The following is an 18,160-nucleotide window of genomic DNA, read 5'->3' as shown; positions in this document are numbered from 1 at the left end:
GTTAGCCTCCAAATTTATCTTCCCTATTTCCAGGACAAAATTGGATTATACTGACAATTATAATCTCTGAAACCATGTAACCTCCTAACAGGACAGCAGTAGAACTTTTTGGACAAGTTGGCTTTCCTGTTTGCAGTCCAGAAAATTGTAATAGCTGCAGGAAGCCAAATCAAAGTGTGTATTACTTTCCATTTCTTGACTTTGAAACTCAGGTAACAAACACGTATCTTAAGTACTGGATTGTGCAGTCACAGGAATGCAAGCAGAGCGGAGAATCTATATCCCCAGCACTTGCAGTTGTGGATGATTTACCTACATAGTAGGTAATATGAATACTACTACATGCCAGTGAGGGAAGCAGTACAGCCAGCTGGAACAGGATACATCTTCCTGCTCCTTTGGATTCAGATATGTATAAACACCTAGTCACCGAGTGCCTATATAAATTCCTTTCCTTTATAGTTAATGAAGACATAGAAATAAGAGTTTACTCTTTATCACAAATCCTTCCTTTATCACCAATTTGAAATTCATTCTCTGCAGAAATAAAATTAGGCTCTGGCTTGTACAAGAACTAGAGGCAGATTTCTATGTCTCAAAACGTGATACAATAAAGTAAAACAATCCAAACTAGTCAGCATACACTAGCACATAAAAGTGCAGCACACAGATGAATACAGAGCTCTAGTTCTTTTCTTCATATTGTAGAATACATTTTTAAAACCTACTTTGCATTTATGAGTGGACCTTGTCCAGGTGACTAATGGCCCAGACAGTCAGAATAGACATGAAGAAAAGATATGAAGATATAAGGATTGCAGTTTTAAAGCAGAAAGGAAGGATTGTAAAACACTCATCTGTTGTAGACTGACATTTCTGAAGCTCCTTAGAGAGTTGAAACATGTCATGGAATACAGAGCAGCAGGTAATGTACAGCTACAAACATTAATGATACTCTTAAGGGGAAGGATATAATTTAATTTTGTATTTGGTGTTTTATGAGGTATATCAAATTGCACATATATGTTTTATATAAAATTGAAAGCTAAAATTGGTATCAGAAAAATAAAAAAATAGGACTACAGAAAAATAAAAATAGAGCACAGCAGCAGCAAAATTGATAATGAACTTAAGACACCATACCTGTGACCTGCAAGTCTCATAAGAACTTAAGAATTCTATAACTATTCAGTTGTTTCAAGGTATTTTAGCCATTTAAAGAGCATTAAGGAGGAAACACTCTTGTTTCTGCCTGATAGATAAAAACAGCTGTAATTTTGATTTTATATGGATGACGAGAAATGTTGGTTGAGGGATGTCTACTGCAGTTGTAACTGACAAAAACAGAACTTTTAATAGAAAGTTATTGCAGTCATTTCCAGCAGTGTGAATCAAGGTCCACCCAAGGTACTTTTTCTCAGTGACTCCTAGGACAAAGGTGCAGATGAGTGCTTTTGAAGATCCCATCTCCATTTTTCAAATAAAAACTCTGCTCTAATATTGCGTGTTTCATCTAAACATCATTTTGTTCAAACATGGCTGCTATCTCCCCATTTTAAATATGTGATAAAGGATAACCAGTTAAAAGCAAACAGCACAGAATCTTACAGTAAAGCTGTAACATCTCCTAACTTAGCCCTGTGCTCTATGTACTCACCTCAGTTTCCAAAGAAGTTAAGATACATGACTGAATTATGACAGGTTTAATTCTCAATTGTAGTTAAGTTGTATATTCTTATTCAGCTCTCAAGTTGACGTCACAATTTGTGGATTTTTGTAAGAAAATTTGAAGAAACCTTTAAGAAAACATTCTCAAGGTTTCCTATGTCCCAAGACAAGTAGTCATCTTATTAGATCATAAATTATATAAAATTCTGTTATTAAAAAAACACTGAACCCTCAGGTTAAGCATATACTATTTGCATTGCTAAGCTGTAAACAAGGTAGGAAAAGATTCTTTTAGGCAAGTTTAGCTCCATTTTCTAGCTAGGCTGACATGGTGCATCACATAATCAGACTTGCAAGTGTTTTCTGTTTAACTGAACATGTATACATCATGCTGTCATGAGGGTCCTAACATTTGTTTTTTGCGTTGCCAATGTTCTTCAGTCCATTAATAATTATAACTAAATCACAGCATACACTTTTCTATATAGCAATTCAAAAGAGGAATTGATGTATATTACATTTAAATACACAAGAATGAAAACATTACCTCTCCTTCTCTGTAAACCCTCTAGATCACCTGTCTTCTTAAGCTTCTTCTTGGCACTGACTAGCTGACTGCTGTCAAACAGATGTGCTGTTGGGACACTGGAAGAGTGCTGGACTCCCTTCTCTTCACTTTGACGTTTAACAAAGCTGTCACTTTTCTCTAAGGATTTGGTGGCATCTTCTTTTGATGGCAAAGGTGGAGGCGGAGGTGGAGGAGGTGGAGGCAAAGGGGGTGGAAGTGGTACTACAGTAACAGTCTCTGTTTGAAACTCATTACTGATGAGTGGAGAAGTACTAACATGAGGCAGTTCAGAGGTAACACCATTGGGAGGTAACGAGACATCTTGAAGTTGTTCTAAGCTTGTGGATTCCTGCACTTGCAAAGGCTGAACTGCATTTTCCAATTCCACCTCTTCACTTTTATCTTGGGTTTGTATGGTTGCTGGCAAAGACTGAGGCTGATCTACAGAGGACACCGAACTGGCTGCACATTTTCTTCTTGCATGAGCCAGTCGTAGTCTGGTTGATTTAAGTATTACTTGCCCAGGGTACCGCTAGAGTGAATAAGTTATTTACAATTAGATAAGTACATGAAAGCACACTATTTTAGGTATTAAATACTTGTCATTAGGGTTTGCCTTTCTGACAAGTAGAATTTGTCTATTATTTTCATTCATTTTGCTCTGGACATAAAAACAAAGCAAATATATCCTTACCTTTATGCAAATACGATCCATTTTTCTTATTTCTATTCTTAGTTAAGCCATAATTTACATGTAGATAAGTCTAACCAGAGATACACACAAGTTAAAATTTAGATTTCACTAATAATCTGACTGTACGTTCAAAACTGTTTTTTCTAAAAACAAAAATTCAGAATTCCATTTTGAATTCTCTTTCTTCTCTTCTCTAAAGCTGGTCAATGGCTCTCTGCAACAAAGTCCTCTCTGAACTAATATGCTGGTTGTAGATGTGAATTACACTGCTTAAAAATTACCTTTTGAAAATATCAAACATTTTTAGAATTTCCAAAGTGTTTTTAATTTAGTTCCTAAATTTGGTGTGTCTGTCTCCTCAAACAAGTGTGTTTTTGTTTTGTTTTGTTTTTATGCAAAAGTAAAAACTGCTTCTGAAAGACAGGTCTAAAAAATTTTAAACAATTGTGACAAGCCTAAAGCAAGAGAGATTGTATCAAGATAAACATACTCATGTAAAAAGTCAGTTCACTAACAAGAACTGATTAAAATAAGTAAACTTGCCTCAATTTACCGAGTCTATGCAATTCAAAAGCCTTGCAAAAAATAGGGATATGAAGAGTATACTGACGAGCAAGACAGCTTTCCAGTAAAGAAACTTCTCATAACTATCTTACAGTCTTCACCAATCCATTCAGTCTCCATTTTCTTGCACTTCAGCTCCTTTCCTTATTTTCTCTCCTTCATTCCATCTTCTATTGATTTTCTGATACCAACATCGTAATAGGAAGGGAGAGGTATTGGCAGGTGTTTTAACGATCAGTGGTAGTGGGGCTATGTCAGATTACAATGCTCCTTGTAGGAAGTATCTTTTGGATCATATTTCTTTTAGAAAAGTTTGCTAAATGTCTTTACATAACATACAGATGTGACAGACAACAGAAGCTTATTATGGTACTGATAATGCAATGACCAGAGAGATTTGCTACCACCAGTGCTGTATTTTGTTGTAAATTTTCCAAAAAACAGGTAACTGAACAATGAAAGAATATACCTAGTAGTATACTATAGTCCTGGAATGAGTAAACATTTGTTTTGCGGAAGAAAAACATGTAAAAGAAGAACAACAATTCTTCTTTTACCTGCTTAAATGTGCGAAGTCTGTCCAGTGTTTTCTGTCGTTCCTGACTAACCCAGGAGCTCTTTCTTTCCTCTTCATCTTGTAGTTGATCTCGCTTCTGAGAAAATATATGGAAAATAAGTATTACATCCAATGCTATGTTTAGCATCATAAAAATACTCCATAAAAATAACTCCTCTACTAGTTTTAATGAAATACCTAACAATCTATTTCTCCAATAAACACATTTATGAACCTCAAAACTGTGCCTTTGTTTTCCCCTTGAAAAACAGTATAAATTTCATATTTTATAACCTCACTGAAATACGAAACTCAATAAAGAAAGATTTCAGTCTGAATTTGGAATACTTGACTGGAACTTTTTACTTTGAAAGATGATAAATAACATACTGAACAACAGTATTGAACAAATTAAGTAAGCATTTTAAAATTAAAATTTACAATAGTAAACTAAAGTTCTGTATTAATCTGTCATTATTTAATCCAGCTTGATTTTCAGTAATCTTATTTAAATAAACATTTGAAGCTCTTCCTTGCAGCTAAGGCAGTAGTATTTTTTCTTGTTTGTAGATCTTACCTCAGTGGAAACACATCTGGATCCACCTCCTTTAACTAGTCATTCTTATTCATAAAATTTCAGCAAAATTACTGATTTTTTGATCAAAACGCTACAGACAAATTTATTGAAAATGGACACTAGTTATCGGATGGCAAAAGTCACTGTATGCATAAGTACAGGAATTATCAGAAGAATGATGAGGCATAGAACAAATAACTACAAAGAAAAGTCTCCTGAGCATTAACAGCAGCCTTAGTTCTTAAAAGGCTCACGGCATTAAGTGAGTAAAAGCTCATAAATGTCATTAAAGTTCAGATTATCAGCTTCATGAACTTTTATTCTCATTCAACTAACATAAAAGTAGTGTCTGCCTGCCTGTTGTTTTCAGAAATCAGCTAGTTTCCCGTTGTCCTTTACAAAGAGCCAACTCCTGTGATTTTGAAGGAGATACATATAGATGCATTAGGGAAAAGAAGAGGAGGACGTATGAAAAATGGTAAGGACAGGAAACAAAAAGGAGAAGAAGCATGTGGTGAAAGAAAGTAACAGAAATGGGGCAAATAAATTAACAGAGAAGTACAAAGAAAAGATTATAACAAGAAGAAAGGATAGTTCTCCTACCACCACGCCTGCATTTTTCATATGCAATCCAGTCAAATTTTTCCTGAAGCAGTCTCAAACCTGAGGGAGGAGCAGGTGGGCCATGTGTGTGTTTTGTTTGTTTTAGCAACCACAGTGAAATTGCAACATTTATTTGGTTTCAGGCTTGGACACCTCCAAGGTTATATTTTCAAAATTTTTCATGAAAAAAGTGGCTGAAAACCTATTTTATGTAATATTGGATATTTTAATTTAAATTATTAACAGAATAAAGAAGACAAAAAATAGCTTAAATGCTATATAATATATGCTATATATTATATAAAAATATATAAATTATATAAAAATTATATTAAAATTATATATAAATGCTATATATTATATAATGCAAGTTGGCAAATCCATGAAATAAGTAACAAAAAAGCCCTGTAATATTTGAGAGACAAGAAAGTCGTTTACATTTGTCAAGTCTTAAATATGAGTGGTAAGTAGTCTGCAATCCACATAGCAAAATCCTTTGCATCACTGTAAGAACTGAAAATGTATATTTCTAAGTTCCTGAAGAGTATGCCAGTACATCTGGTCTTTCACAAGTAGCCTTTTCATAAAATAAATTATACAGCTGACTTCCTGGACAAATGTATCAATGTTAAAAATGTATAAGAATGAAACAGAATCCCTTTCACTAATCTAAATGAAGCCTGAATTAAGAAGACTTGGATTTCAATGCATCTTTGTCAGTGATGTTTATTAAATATTGATACTGTATCAGCTCCAAAGACCCAGCCCAGAGTTTGAATACTCTTTAAAATAAAATGTGTTATGTACAGCACAAACAGTCAGACTAGGCAGCCTACTCTTGTGATGAGACTGCAGAGAACTGTGGAGCATACAGCTAGAACTGTATTACACAACACGATTCAATTGATTTCTTTTGTAGTGAAAAGAGAAAGAGCAAGCTTATTACCTTGCAAGAATAAATGTGGATGGTTTCTTTACTCATTTCAGCATACCTCATACTGTACTCAGAGATGTCCAGTATCTTCTATGTGCACATCATAACAAATTTTGCATGCAGCTTTAAGTCTAACAGTAATCACTTGGACTATGAAACTAGCATTATTGAACCTTTTTATTTGACTGGACTGAATGACATCCTAACACAGGCATACACTCTCCCTTACCAGCACAATATGATATAAAAATCCATTATCTGAAGTTCAAGGATACGCACCATCTTTTTAAAACAGCTATCACTTTGAATACTCTACTAATGATTGTATAATGAAGAATGCAAGCTATTAACTTAAGGCTAAACTGAGAAGCAGAAAACTTGCACTTACTAGCTGAACATTATGGTGCATTTTGTACTCCTCCTCACTCTGGTGATGCTGCTGGATCTTTTCATTATGCTTTGCAATACAAATCTCCTGTAGAGACATCAAATATTATCTATAAAGTATGAATTTCAAATACTAATTTTCAATTCATAATGTAATATTTCACAAACAGCGCTAAGAATTAGAAAAATAAAAATTATTAAGTCAGACAACCCAATTTAACCAAGGTGATTTAACTTACAAATAAAACCCTGAAATGCAAACAAAAGCAAGAGGAAAAAAAACACAAAACAAACATTACTTTTAGCTGTCAAAAGAATATACAAGTAACAGCTGCTTGAAAAGTCTCTTGTACAAGTACGTAAGTGGCAAGAAATGCTGATTTGTCAAGTACTTCATAAAAGCCTTGTGCAGCTCCATGCATTTGTATACATGGATAATAATCATGTATTATGTATTTCTGTTTATGCAAGTAGGTAGCTTCCCATTTACAAGTGTGAGCTTATCTTTTGCATGTTTAATCTGAAAGCACAAACATGAATAAAGTTGTTACAATTTTATGCAAACGCAGTTTACTTGTTATACCAAGTTTGTGGCTGTAGTATCTGTTTTCAAAACAAGCATTTATTACGTTGCCTGAGAATAAGAATAGATTAAAAGAAAACAGTAGATAACAAGAAGAAGCATGACACTCAAACGTAAGGTATATTATATAAAAAGACCTGATTTAAGTATCTGTTGCAAAGAATAAGCATGGGGCACACCCTTCGAGTAGGGAAGTGATGGACAAGTTCATAGGACAATTCTGAGGGGCAGGACATCCCTCAATACAGGCCATGAAATTGGAGCCAGTACTGGCACCAGACAGAAATAGAACAAGGTCAGATGTGTAGTTGGAAACAAGACTCATGGCTGTGTAAGAGGGGCCACTACTAGGAAACAGTTTGGAGTGTGACTGCAACTGGAAGAACCTATGGGGCATCCCAGGATCCATCAGCTTGACTGAGTGGCTGGAGCCAGACAGGCACTTTACAGTCACACATTACTTGGGGCAGCTGATCAAGATCAGCCATCAAGCAAGATTCTGCATTCGTGGCAGAAAGACACAAAATCAGAGGGAAGGGATAAAAATGCCCTGTTTTAGACACTGGGAGCTGCAGAAATACGCCTACATTCTCCTAAAAACTGACTATGCGACCACGTTCACGTTTGTAAAAAGGTAGCCAGGGTTCCTGCATAGGCAAGAAATACCATGTTGTCTTGAACATAAGTCTATCAATTTTGCTGCCATACACATGCAATGCTCTGACAAGAGCACTAGTTTCTGAGGAAATACTGTCCCAACTTCAGAGGTGTACATATAACTAAATGCTGACGGGTTTTATGTTTGCTTGTGTAGTTGTTTTTTTTTGTTTGTTTGTTTTTCCCCATTGATTTCAATTAATACCACCTCAAAGGATAATCCATTAAAGTTGTAACTACAGAGGTACATTCTACCTAATTTTTGCATTTCAAAGACACAGTAATAGCTTAAGAATATTATTAGAGAATCTAACTTTTTGTAAAACTTGTACTGATTTACCTGTACAGTTTATTCTCTATGCATTCATTTTGATTAAAAGAATATTATGAAATAATTAAGATTGTAGGTTCTGTTTATGGTTTTTTGTTGTTGTTGGCTTTTTGATATGCTAGCAAGACTAAAGAAGTATACAAACTGCAAGAAGATACTCTCATAAATAATTGGGATCATACTTTTCTGAAATATTCTGTTTAGCATTAATATTTAAACATTTCTGAATAAGAGCAATAAAGAAATATATTTTAAGCATTTAAAGAAAGATCATAAACTGGACAAAAACATGTTTGGTGCTGACTTTATACTAATAAATAATGACCTACTTCAATTTAATTAGGCCTCCATTATTTAAAAATAATAATTATTTTTTAAAAAAAAGCAACGAGGAGGGGCTGAAAACATGTTGCAGCACAGGACTAGACTTCTGAATCATCTTAATTACAGAAATGTTCTTAAAAAAGAAAGGTTGCAATTTCAGATGGACAAATGCAGGGTTCTATTTGTAGACAAGGTGTAAACGTTTTGTAGATGTAGACATATTTGTAGACAACTGACTGCAAACTAAGGATGAAGAAAAAATACTCTGGTGGAAGAACTGAAGAAAGTGACCTGGATTATTACAATCATAGAATGGCTCAGGTTTGAAGGGACCTTAAAGATCATCTAACGCCAAATCCCCTGCCACCGGCAGGGATGCCACCCATTAGATCAGGCTGGCCAAGGCCTTGGGATGGTGCATCCACAGCTTGTCTTGGCAACCTGTTCTCCACTACCTTTACAGTGAAGAATTTCCTCCTAATGTTTTGTCTAAATCTATCCTCTTTTAGTTTAAGACCATTCCCCCTTGTCCTATCGTTATCTACCTGAGTAAAGAGTTCTTTCCCATCTTTTTTATAAGACTCCTCTAAGTATTGAAAGGCCACAAATAAGTCTCCCTGAAGCCTTCTCTTCTCCAGGCTGAACATCCCCAGCTCTCTCAGCCTTTCCTCACAGCAGAGGCGCTCCAGCCCTCTGATCATCTTCGTTGCCCTCCTCTAGACCTGCTCTAACGGGTCCACATCCTTCTTGTGCTGGGGGCCCCAGACCTGGATGCAGCAGTCCAGGTGGGGGACAATCACCTCCCTCCACCTGCTGGTCACTCCTCTTTTGAAGCAGCCCAGGATGCAGATGGCCTTCTGGCCTGCGAGCGTGTACTGCTGGATCATGTTTAGCCTTTTGTCTACCAGAACCCCAAAGTCCTTCAGTGGATGACAAGATTAACATAAATCAATAACCTCATACCATGGCAAAAAAAATAAAACATCATAACATGGGTATATGAACAGGAGTGTAGCCTGCCACACATGTGAAGTAATCCTTCCATCTCAGGACTGGTAAAACTTTAGTAGGAGCATGATGCCCAGTCAGAGGGCCACACTTCACGAAACATGTTGATTAACTGTACGAACTTCAGAAAGCATACAGCAGAAGTGTTTATTTCTCTTTCAATCATCTGACTGGTTTCTATAATATCAACTTGTGCTTCTATTGTAAAGACAGAAAAGGAGAGCTAATGAACCATTTCAACCTTTATCACTGGATAAGCTACTACATTTAAGAACAGTAACATGAAATATCATAAAATCATAGAATCATTCAGGTTAGAAAAGACCTCCAAGATCATACAGTCCAACCTTTAACCTCGTACTGATAAGTCCACCACTAAACCATGCTACTAAGTTCTGCATCTACACATTTCTTGAAGACCACCAGGGATGGTGACTCAACCACTCTCCTGGGCAGCCTGTTCCAATGCTGCACAACACTAAAGAAATTTCTCCTAATATCCAACCTAGACCTCCCCTGGCATTACTGGAGGCCATTTCTCCTCAGCATATCACTTGGTGCTTGGGAGAAGCATATAACATATATAGAAATAATATAATATATATTATCATTTTTATATATATATATATATATTGCTCTTTTCTACTATATAGAAAAGAGGTCTGTACTAGTATAATTTTAGTTAGTGCCACTAAACCAAGAGGTCTGTATTAGTATTATTTTAATTAGATCCACTAAACCTTGCTTTCAAATTGAAAAGCATCCCACTTAGAAAGTTATCTTCTGCTTTAGTAAACTCAGTGTGTGCAGGAAGCATATTGTAAGCTTTCTGTGTAGTTATACCCTTAAAATGTAATAATAGTATTATGAAAGTATACAACATAACCCTATGTTAACTGTTGCTGTAAGTACATACACCTGCTTTGGCGTGGGCCATGCTTTAACCTGTGTGTTTGCAAAGTAGTAATGGTCTCCTATTAAATGGACACAACAGAACAAGCTTCTTAGATCAGAGAATGCATTATAAGCACACTCCAAACTGTTTCACCAAGCAGTTGCTCCTCTCCACTGCTCATGATGAGGAATACTTTTACTGGATGTCAAATAATTCAATTTCTTCTTAACTCCATTTTTTTTAAGTTATTTTTACAAACAACTTCTAGAGTATCATTATTACCACGACTATGCTATAAATCTAGATCCATAATAAAACAGATGTTTTTCATACTAAAAACTAATTAATACTACTGTCCAGCCAGCAGGGGGTAGACTGGGTTAACAATAGAGACATCCTGCATGAAAAAATGAAAAATCTGTAACAAGCTTTAAAGAAAAAAGGAAAATAATAATAGCAACAAAAAAATCTTCTTTTGTTTATAACTGTCATCAACACAAAGTAACATCAGGAAATGACTGCTTAATAGATGTAAAATTTGTAAAAAAAAAAGCTGAGAATATAAGAATTTATACTCATACTAGTAAAATAATTGTATAGCGAAAGAATATCAAGCTCAGCAAAGCCATACATTTAAAAATTGCTGGCCCAGTAACTCAGAAATACAACTGAGTAAGGTCTCTAACAAATCTTTAGAAAAAGCTTCTAAGTTAAGGTTATTTTAAATTATTTGATGTTATTAAGAAAAGTATCAACTGCAAAAACAAGTAAAGAATTTCTGGAGAACAAAGTGACTATAGTCACAGAAGTTTGTATTACATAGAAGTCTTACTCTACACACAATAACTGCTTCCTTTTGCTTCATTATCTCAACAGACAAAATTTTAAAATACTTGGATGGTGAAACAACCTCCTCTGAAAAATAAAAACTGATCATAGAGAATCATTTCCTATTGTTTCCTTTTTCCTTAATCATGATACACATATGCTGCTGGAAAGGAGGCATTCTCCTAAGAGTTTTTTTCAATTGCCAAAAAGCTAATAATGAGCAAGGACTATAAATTCTAAATATACCACAACATTTTTGTACACACCACCACAGACCCTACCAAAACCCCACTAATCCAATCTGAACTTGCTTAAAACTACATTTTAAGCTGAAACAAACATTGTCAGGAACACAATCTGAAAAACATGAAATAGACTCTCAGCAATGAATGTTACATACCTGAGAGAGAGAGACTTTTAAGAAAGAGATTTATATAGTCAGTACTTTCTAAAACCAGCCTCAAAACCTCATTCTTTTCTCCATTTAGCATTCAGTTATCACTGCACTCATTCTCACCATCTAGACTCCACTTCTGTACCCCATCTGTATCTTTGTTCTGCATACCTAAGGTAAATCGCAAAAACTTCAAGGCAAGAGCCCCTTTTTCCCCTCACAGGTCAGTAAAGTATAATGAATTTGCATCAGGCACTGTAAGTAGAATTCATTAAAAATATTCTGCAATGTAACTAGAATGGCAACTCAACATATACAATGATTGCTTATGTTTCAATCAAAGACACAAGAGTCTTGATTTTTTAGGTACTTACTAGTAAGCTGAAAAGGGTTCCAAGTAATATTCAGCAGTCGTAACAGCCACTACAATAACTACCTCTAACATAAATATTGTTGGCTAATGTGCTGTGCTCTTTTCATACAAATGCTGCAGAATGCAACCAAGCTACTAAGTTTGATGATTCTTTTTGCCCTGATGAGCAATACTACCGTACACATCCCTACATCATGTTTTAGTGCACAAGTAGGCATGCTGCAGTGCTGTACCTAAAACAACCAATTTCTTCACCATAAACAGGGCATTTTATCACAGCATAACCATGAAACAAATAAACCAGTTGACAGTGCCTAGTTAATTATATTGGTATGACACACTAAAAAATCTCCTGCTAAACTCCTGCTGCAGGGTTACTTCTCAACTTGGTAATTCCTTAAGGTAAGTAAGGAAAAACAACCAGCCTCTAGCTTTTAAGCAGGTCTGTGTACTCCATAAGGTGCCTGCATTGTCTCTTCATATTCAGGAGAAAATAGCATAATTATTACAACGTAGCCTACATTAATTAACATAACATGACAAACAAGAGTCCTTTATTACTTAAAGGACTAAGAAGTACTGTTTTGATACTTTTTATAAAACCACATAAAATAAACACAATGGCTTTGAGCAAACTACTTCCTGTAACTGGCTAAAAAGAGAAATTGCTTTTATAATTATTTATAGTCTTCTCATATTCTACTAATCATATACAAACACAAAATATAAAGACCCTAATTTAGAATGGGATCTCAACTGAGACTTTTACATAGCCTTACAGTATATAGTATGGGGTAGAAATACTCTTTTTAAGAAGTATTACACTGGTATATCAAAATTTTGATCTATTCTACTCACTAAGCTATCTTATTAATAATGCATATTGATGTAACTGCAAACTGCTTGGGAACAAAAAACAAGTCATTCTGGAAAAAGGAATTAATAAACTTACCTACATTTCATATACAATTTCAAAATCTTTGCTGTATTAAAACCATTTTCTGCACATCTCAACCATGAAATGCATCAAAAAGGAAAATGACTCTGATTTTAGTACATAAGTATACACCTAGTTTTATAAATTAAGAATTCATTGCATATATGGTTGGAAAACAGAATCAATGACGTAACACTTAGGTTTCATAGAACAAAGTGAGAGAATGAAAATATAACTTGAGAGAGAAAACACTCTTGAAGATTCTCTTCTGTAAATTATAAATCAAGACATAAATCTGTTCTCTGTAAAAACATGATAAAATCTCCACATGCAAGTATTCTGAATAGTTAATAGAAACAATTTTATATTTGTTGTCTTCCAAGTGATGAAAGGTTCCTTTAAAGCTATAAGATATACTGAATTTTAAAGATATTGATTTGAAAATACATACTATTTTGTCTAATTACACTGTAAAATAATTTTTAGTATTTATTAAATATAGTCCACAAAAATTTTAAGAGACTTGCATGTAATGTAATCTTTGAAATATAATCTTTAGAAGTTTTATTAAATTTGCTAATTACGCTAGAAATTTGCAATTTATTAGTACCTTTTTATTTCTGAGGTAGGCTTTCTTGGCTGAAATACGTCCACGCCTTGCTTCCAGCTGGCGAATTTTTTGTTGCAACTTTTGCAGCTCCTCTTTTTGCAAGTGTGCAGATGTTGCCATATCCTCTTTTTCAAGCATGGCTTCCATACTTTCGTAAGTGTCATAATATACCACTTCATCTCTCTTCTCTGTTTTAAAAATGTCAGCAATGAAAAAGTCAAATCAATAATTTGTATTTGATTAATGTTTTGTTTTGTTCAACAACAACCTCAAGTAGACTTAATGCATAAGAATGCTAGAGTCATTTCTGAGTAAGAACAGAAACAAAAGGTCAGTGTAACAGCATTAAAGAGCAAAGCACTATAAGGCTTTAAAGGTTGTATGACAAACCGAAATCAATACAAATGAAACATACAACCTGTTATTCAGGTAAGCTCAGAACATTAAAGAATAAACGCTGTAAACGTGTGCTTAAGTCTGTAATATAACTTGATCACAATGCCCATGCACGTCTTTGGGTCTCTTTACTATAAGGAATCCACGCTGCACAGTAATATCCTTTGGTCTTCATTACAAAGTTCAGGATATACAGACCCTCTGAAGCCTTTAGCATGGGATTCTTCTGCCACAACCTACTATTAATTTCATGGGAGGGAAATTAGACAACACAACGATAAAAATCCTCTCAGAAGGTCTTTGACCTCCCAGTCATGTCCTGTGCTCAGAGGCAGCAGTGGGAGGGTAACTTCAAGGCAATCCTTCAAAGCATTACAGGCTTGTCATTGTAAATAGTTTTATCAACACTCATGATTTTTAGCCTCCTGAGTGGAGCACTCAGTGTAACATTGAGCTCATCTCTGAATGTTGACTTCTCATCTCTTGCCAAGAAGGAAAGTGGTAATTATCAATCCTTGCTGAATGTTTCAATGAAGAAGCAGAAAAGGTCTCGTTCCCTGCTTCATTGGCATAGCAAGTAGGAGTTGCTTGCAATACACCAAGAAAGATATGCATTACTGATGGCTTAAGCAGCACTTAAAGCTGGCATGACTGTCAAGTGACTCCTCTGTAGCACTACCAAGCCTTCTCCTTTCTCCTTTAACTACCTTTCAAGAAGACCATAACTTCCTCCTACTTCTGCTCCTAGACTATCTGGGGAAGAAGGCAGGGTCTTCTTCAGAACACTGACCGTTTTATAAAAGCAGTTTTTAGTTCATGTTATTTGTGCGCAAGGTCTCTGCTATAACCAAAAATCTGATTGTGTCATGCTAATTTCAGCTCAGCTGGACATGGCACTAACAGAAAAGAAATAACAGAATTATATCAACCCTAAAATAAAATTAATACAAACAGATGTACTTAAGTCTTTACTTTAGTGTTCAGTTAAAAAAAAAAGTTTCATCCAGACATAAAACAGCCAAGTCATTAGAACCCCCTTTGTGAGAAAGTAAGCTGTGTTTTTGCAGTAGAGAACTAATTTTCTGTATTCCAAGGCAGTTGTGTAGTCATAACAAGGAGAAATGCTAAGTAGATAAGTGGACAGTAGAAGGCCTCACTGTTCCAAAATAAGGTGGAAGCTTGAGAAAAACAGGATGAGCAGTGTGGGAACAGTAAAATAAAGATCACAGGTTCTCAAAACATAAGAAAGGGAAAAAAAAAAAAAGGGAAAAGGGAGAAATTAAAGGGTTGAAAAAAAGAAAAATTGTACATATATGGTATAGAGGAGCGTCGAGTAGTTTGTGAACCTGTAGTACTCAGCCAGTGAGGAAACAGAAGAGGTGATCAAGTGTCAGGTAATAGAAATCAGGTTATGATTTGTTTACTATAATGCACTCCTAATTGGCAGGACACCTGTCATTGCAATCGTGAATAAAATAGCTTCACAGAAGATCCTGTCTGAAGGAGAATTTACATGGAAATTGTTTTAGAATTTGCTTTCATGAAGAGTTAAGGAGGAATTTATAAATGAAACCCCAACAGCTCAGCTGCAAACCAGTCAAACATACCAGTCCTAAAACATCTAAAACTATTTTTTTACCAATAGAAGAAAAACTTGGCAAATCTCTTGCAACTTCCTTCAAAAACTCCACAAGTTTTCTATGAACAGCTTTTGAGCTTCTAAAATGACTAGGTCATTTTAACTATAAGTTTGGTAGGTAGTTAAACTTCTAATGGCTCTAACACTTTCAATAAAACAGTGAGAATGATTCCTCTTTAGATAAGATCTGCATTATTTCTAACTGTTCAATAGCTTCCAACTGAAACAGTAAGCCGCTATCACTTGCTCTGTTGATGGCAATGCATCCACGTCAAACCCATCTTACAAAGATGTTTGTATGGACAGAATAACACACTTAAAATTTTTAACTTAGTAAATTCACATTTTCTGAATTTTAGTACAGGTATTTGATTAATGACAGTAAAAGACTACTACTGCCATTTAAAATACAGCAATGCATTTTTATTCAATATTTTTCAGACTCAATGTGCTGAATTCACAAAAGAAAACACTTTTCTTCTAGCTTTCAACCTCCAAATTCAATCTGGCAGAGAAATCAAATCATGCTCTCAAAAAATTCTCAGTTGGGACTTCACCTATAGTACTGCTAATGTCCTGTAAATCAGAACAGAACCCAAAACCCCCCAATACATCTCCACAGAGCCCATATAGTCAATGAAGAAAGAATAGCAACAGCCTCTAGAAGTCACTAAGACACATGCATTTCAAATCACACAGATGTGCCCAATTAAAAGGCTATTATTTTACTGACTGTAAGTATGCTTTAAAAAGAAAGCATAACTGAAGATGCCACAGACCATACTTTTCTGCTTTAACCCACTGAAGTTGCACATGCAAAAAGACCACTACATCATTGAGAAGCTTTCATTCAGATTAGGTATAGAATAGTTTGGAAAAGGTGTAGCTCCTTTATTGTCACAATTTTCACACAATTTATTTCTCTATTCCCTCTTGCCCAAGTAAAGTCCAATGAGGTAACTTAATCATTTGAACAAAATTTCAACAGATTTAGGAACTGCATTTTCCATTTTCTGGTATGTCTGAGAATTATTAAAAACAATAATTCATTCTAACACAGACAGCTCTAGTTAAATATATATATATATATATAAATAAGACTTCTTTATTAAAGAATACTTTATAATTTTAAAACAGCAAAGGGAGCCAAAACAGTCAACTATTTTGCTGCCATCCAGGAATGAGAGGGCTGTTTGTTTAGTTGACTTGGGGCTTTGTTTTATTTTGGGTCAGGCTGTGGAGCTGAGCATTTTTTGAGATTTTTGAAGAAAACATTAGTGACAACTTGTAATGACCAATTATGTCTTTACAGCAGCCTTAATGTCTGAAGGCTCTCAGTTTTTACTATCACTACACCAAAGAGAAAGGATTTTGATACACATTTCTTCTCAGCCTCCTGTTCAAGAGGTTTCCTTCAGTACAATCAGTACTGATTTCCCAAGTACAAACAACCATCTATAAATCACTAACTAGCTTTCCACAGAGGCATGTGGTCAAAGCTCCCACATTTCTTTGAAGTCAGAATTTTAAATCCTGATCTTCCATCGGAGCAGTTAATATTGTTGCCACCACAAGCCTGAAAGGAGGATTCTTTTCACAACAGTGATAGGTATATTTTTTCTTTCTCCAGAGGCAAGTCAAAGTACAACCTACCTTCATATCTCTATTCTCAAGTGACTTTTCTATCCATAACAGAATTTGTTCCACAAGCCCTATTCACTAAACGATAAAACAGATTTATGTGAATAAAAACGTTATGCACAAAAAGGTCCAAAGACAGAACTGGATTCAAAAATGCTGTACGACTTGCCTGTACAACTTCAGTAGCTTGTAAGTATAAGATACAGAATAGGTTTTGGAAACATGGTATTTGCACCACTGCTCTAAATGAGTAAGATAGCAATACAACAAGCTTCAAAGTTTAGCTGAAGAATTCTGACTTACAGGAATATCTTTTGGAAACTAATCACTCTGAAGAAAAAAGTAATGCCAATGCAGATTTTTATGAGACAATTCCAGTAATTAAGACATATCTTCCTCCCTGAATTTAGTTTTCCAAACCTTACATAGTACCTTATATACTTACTTCCAAACACAGACAATGACAACCATACCAAAACTTCTCTATCTGTATGTATTCGTCTCATGAACAAATGCAAATGTTAGCAGTACGTTAGAAAATCCAGCTCAACGTGGTAGAGAAACCATTCTCATTTCATTCCCGCAGGTTTTACTAGATTCTTAGGAAGAGAATTATCTTTTACAGATTATGTGTTAATTAAAATGCATAAAGCACCTGACATCAGTCTTCTGATGCTTTCAAGTTGTGCTGTCAGCAGTAGCTCTTCATATTTTAGGATCTCAAACTGCACTTCATATAATTGAAGCTGTAGATCGTAATAATCAGCTTCTAACTGGTCCAAATGGGCTATGGCTTCTGTACCACCCTTCAGACTTTGCATCTAAATGGAAAGAGAAAAAAACAACACAGTTGCAGGATAAGAAGAATACATCGCTGACTTTATGAGTATAGCTAGATACAGTCTGGTACACTAAATATAACATGTTAAAATTAAACACATCAAGAGGAGAAGATCAGTTTTGATCAGGCACAGACTTTCAGCCATCTATAAT

At 35.1% G+C, this 18,160-nt stretch overlaps 1 protein-coding gene across 2 annotated transcripts in view; it reads right to left on the bottom strand.

Annotated features, from left to right (window-relative positions):
• The window catches only part of JMY (junction mediating and regulatory protein, p53 cofactor), a 90,230-nt gene that overhangs the window by 19,720 nt on the left and 52,350 nt on the right, over positions 1–18,160 (bottom strand). For both annotated transcript variants that reach the window (XM_083819044.1, XM_083819045.1), the window contains exons 5-9: positions 17,823–17,988; positions 13,492–13,679; positions 6,553–6,639; positions 4,052–4,147; positions 2,216–2,768 (exon numbers count right to left, since the gene is read on the bottom strand). In XM_083819044.1, the coding sequence (XP_083675170.1) occupies positions 2,216–2,768; positions 4,052–4,147; positions 6,553–6,639; positions 13,492–13,679; positions 17,823–17,988 (1,090 nt within the window). The remainder of the gene's footprint in view (positions 1–2,215; positions 2,769–4,051; positions 4,148–6,552; positions 6,640–13,491; positions 13,680–17,822; positions 17,989–18,160) is intronic.

The sequence above is a fragment of the Anser anser genome (assembly GCF_964211835.1).
Source record: "Anser anser genome assembly, chromosome: Z".
NCBI lineage: Eukaryota > Metazoa > Chordata > Aves > Anseriformes > Anatidae > Anser > Anser anser.
The sequence above is the reverse complement of the archived record's forward strand: the minus strand, read 5'-3'. Positions and strand labels throughout refer to the sequence as shown.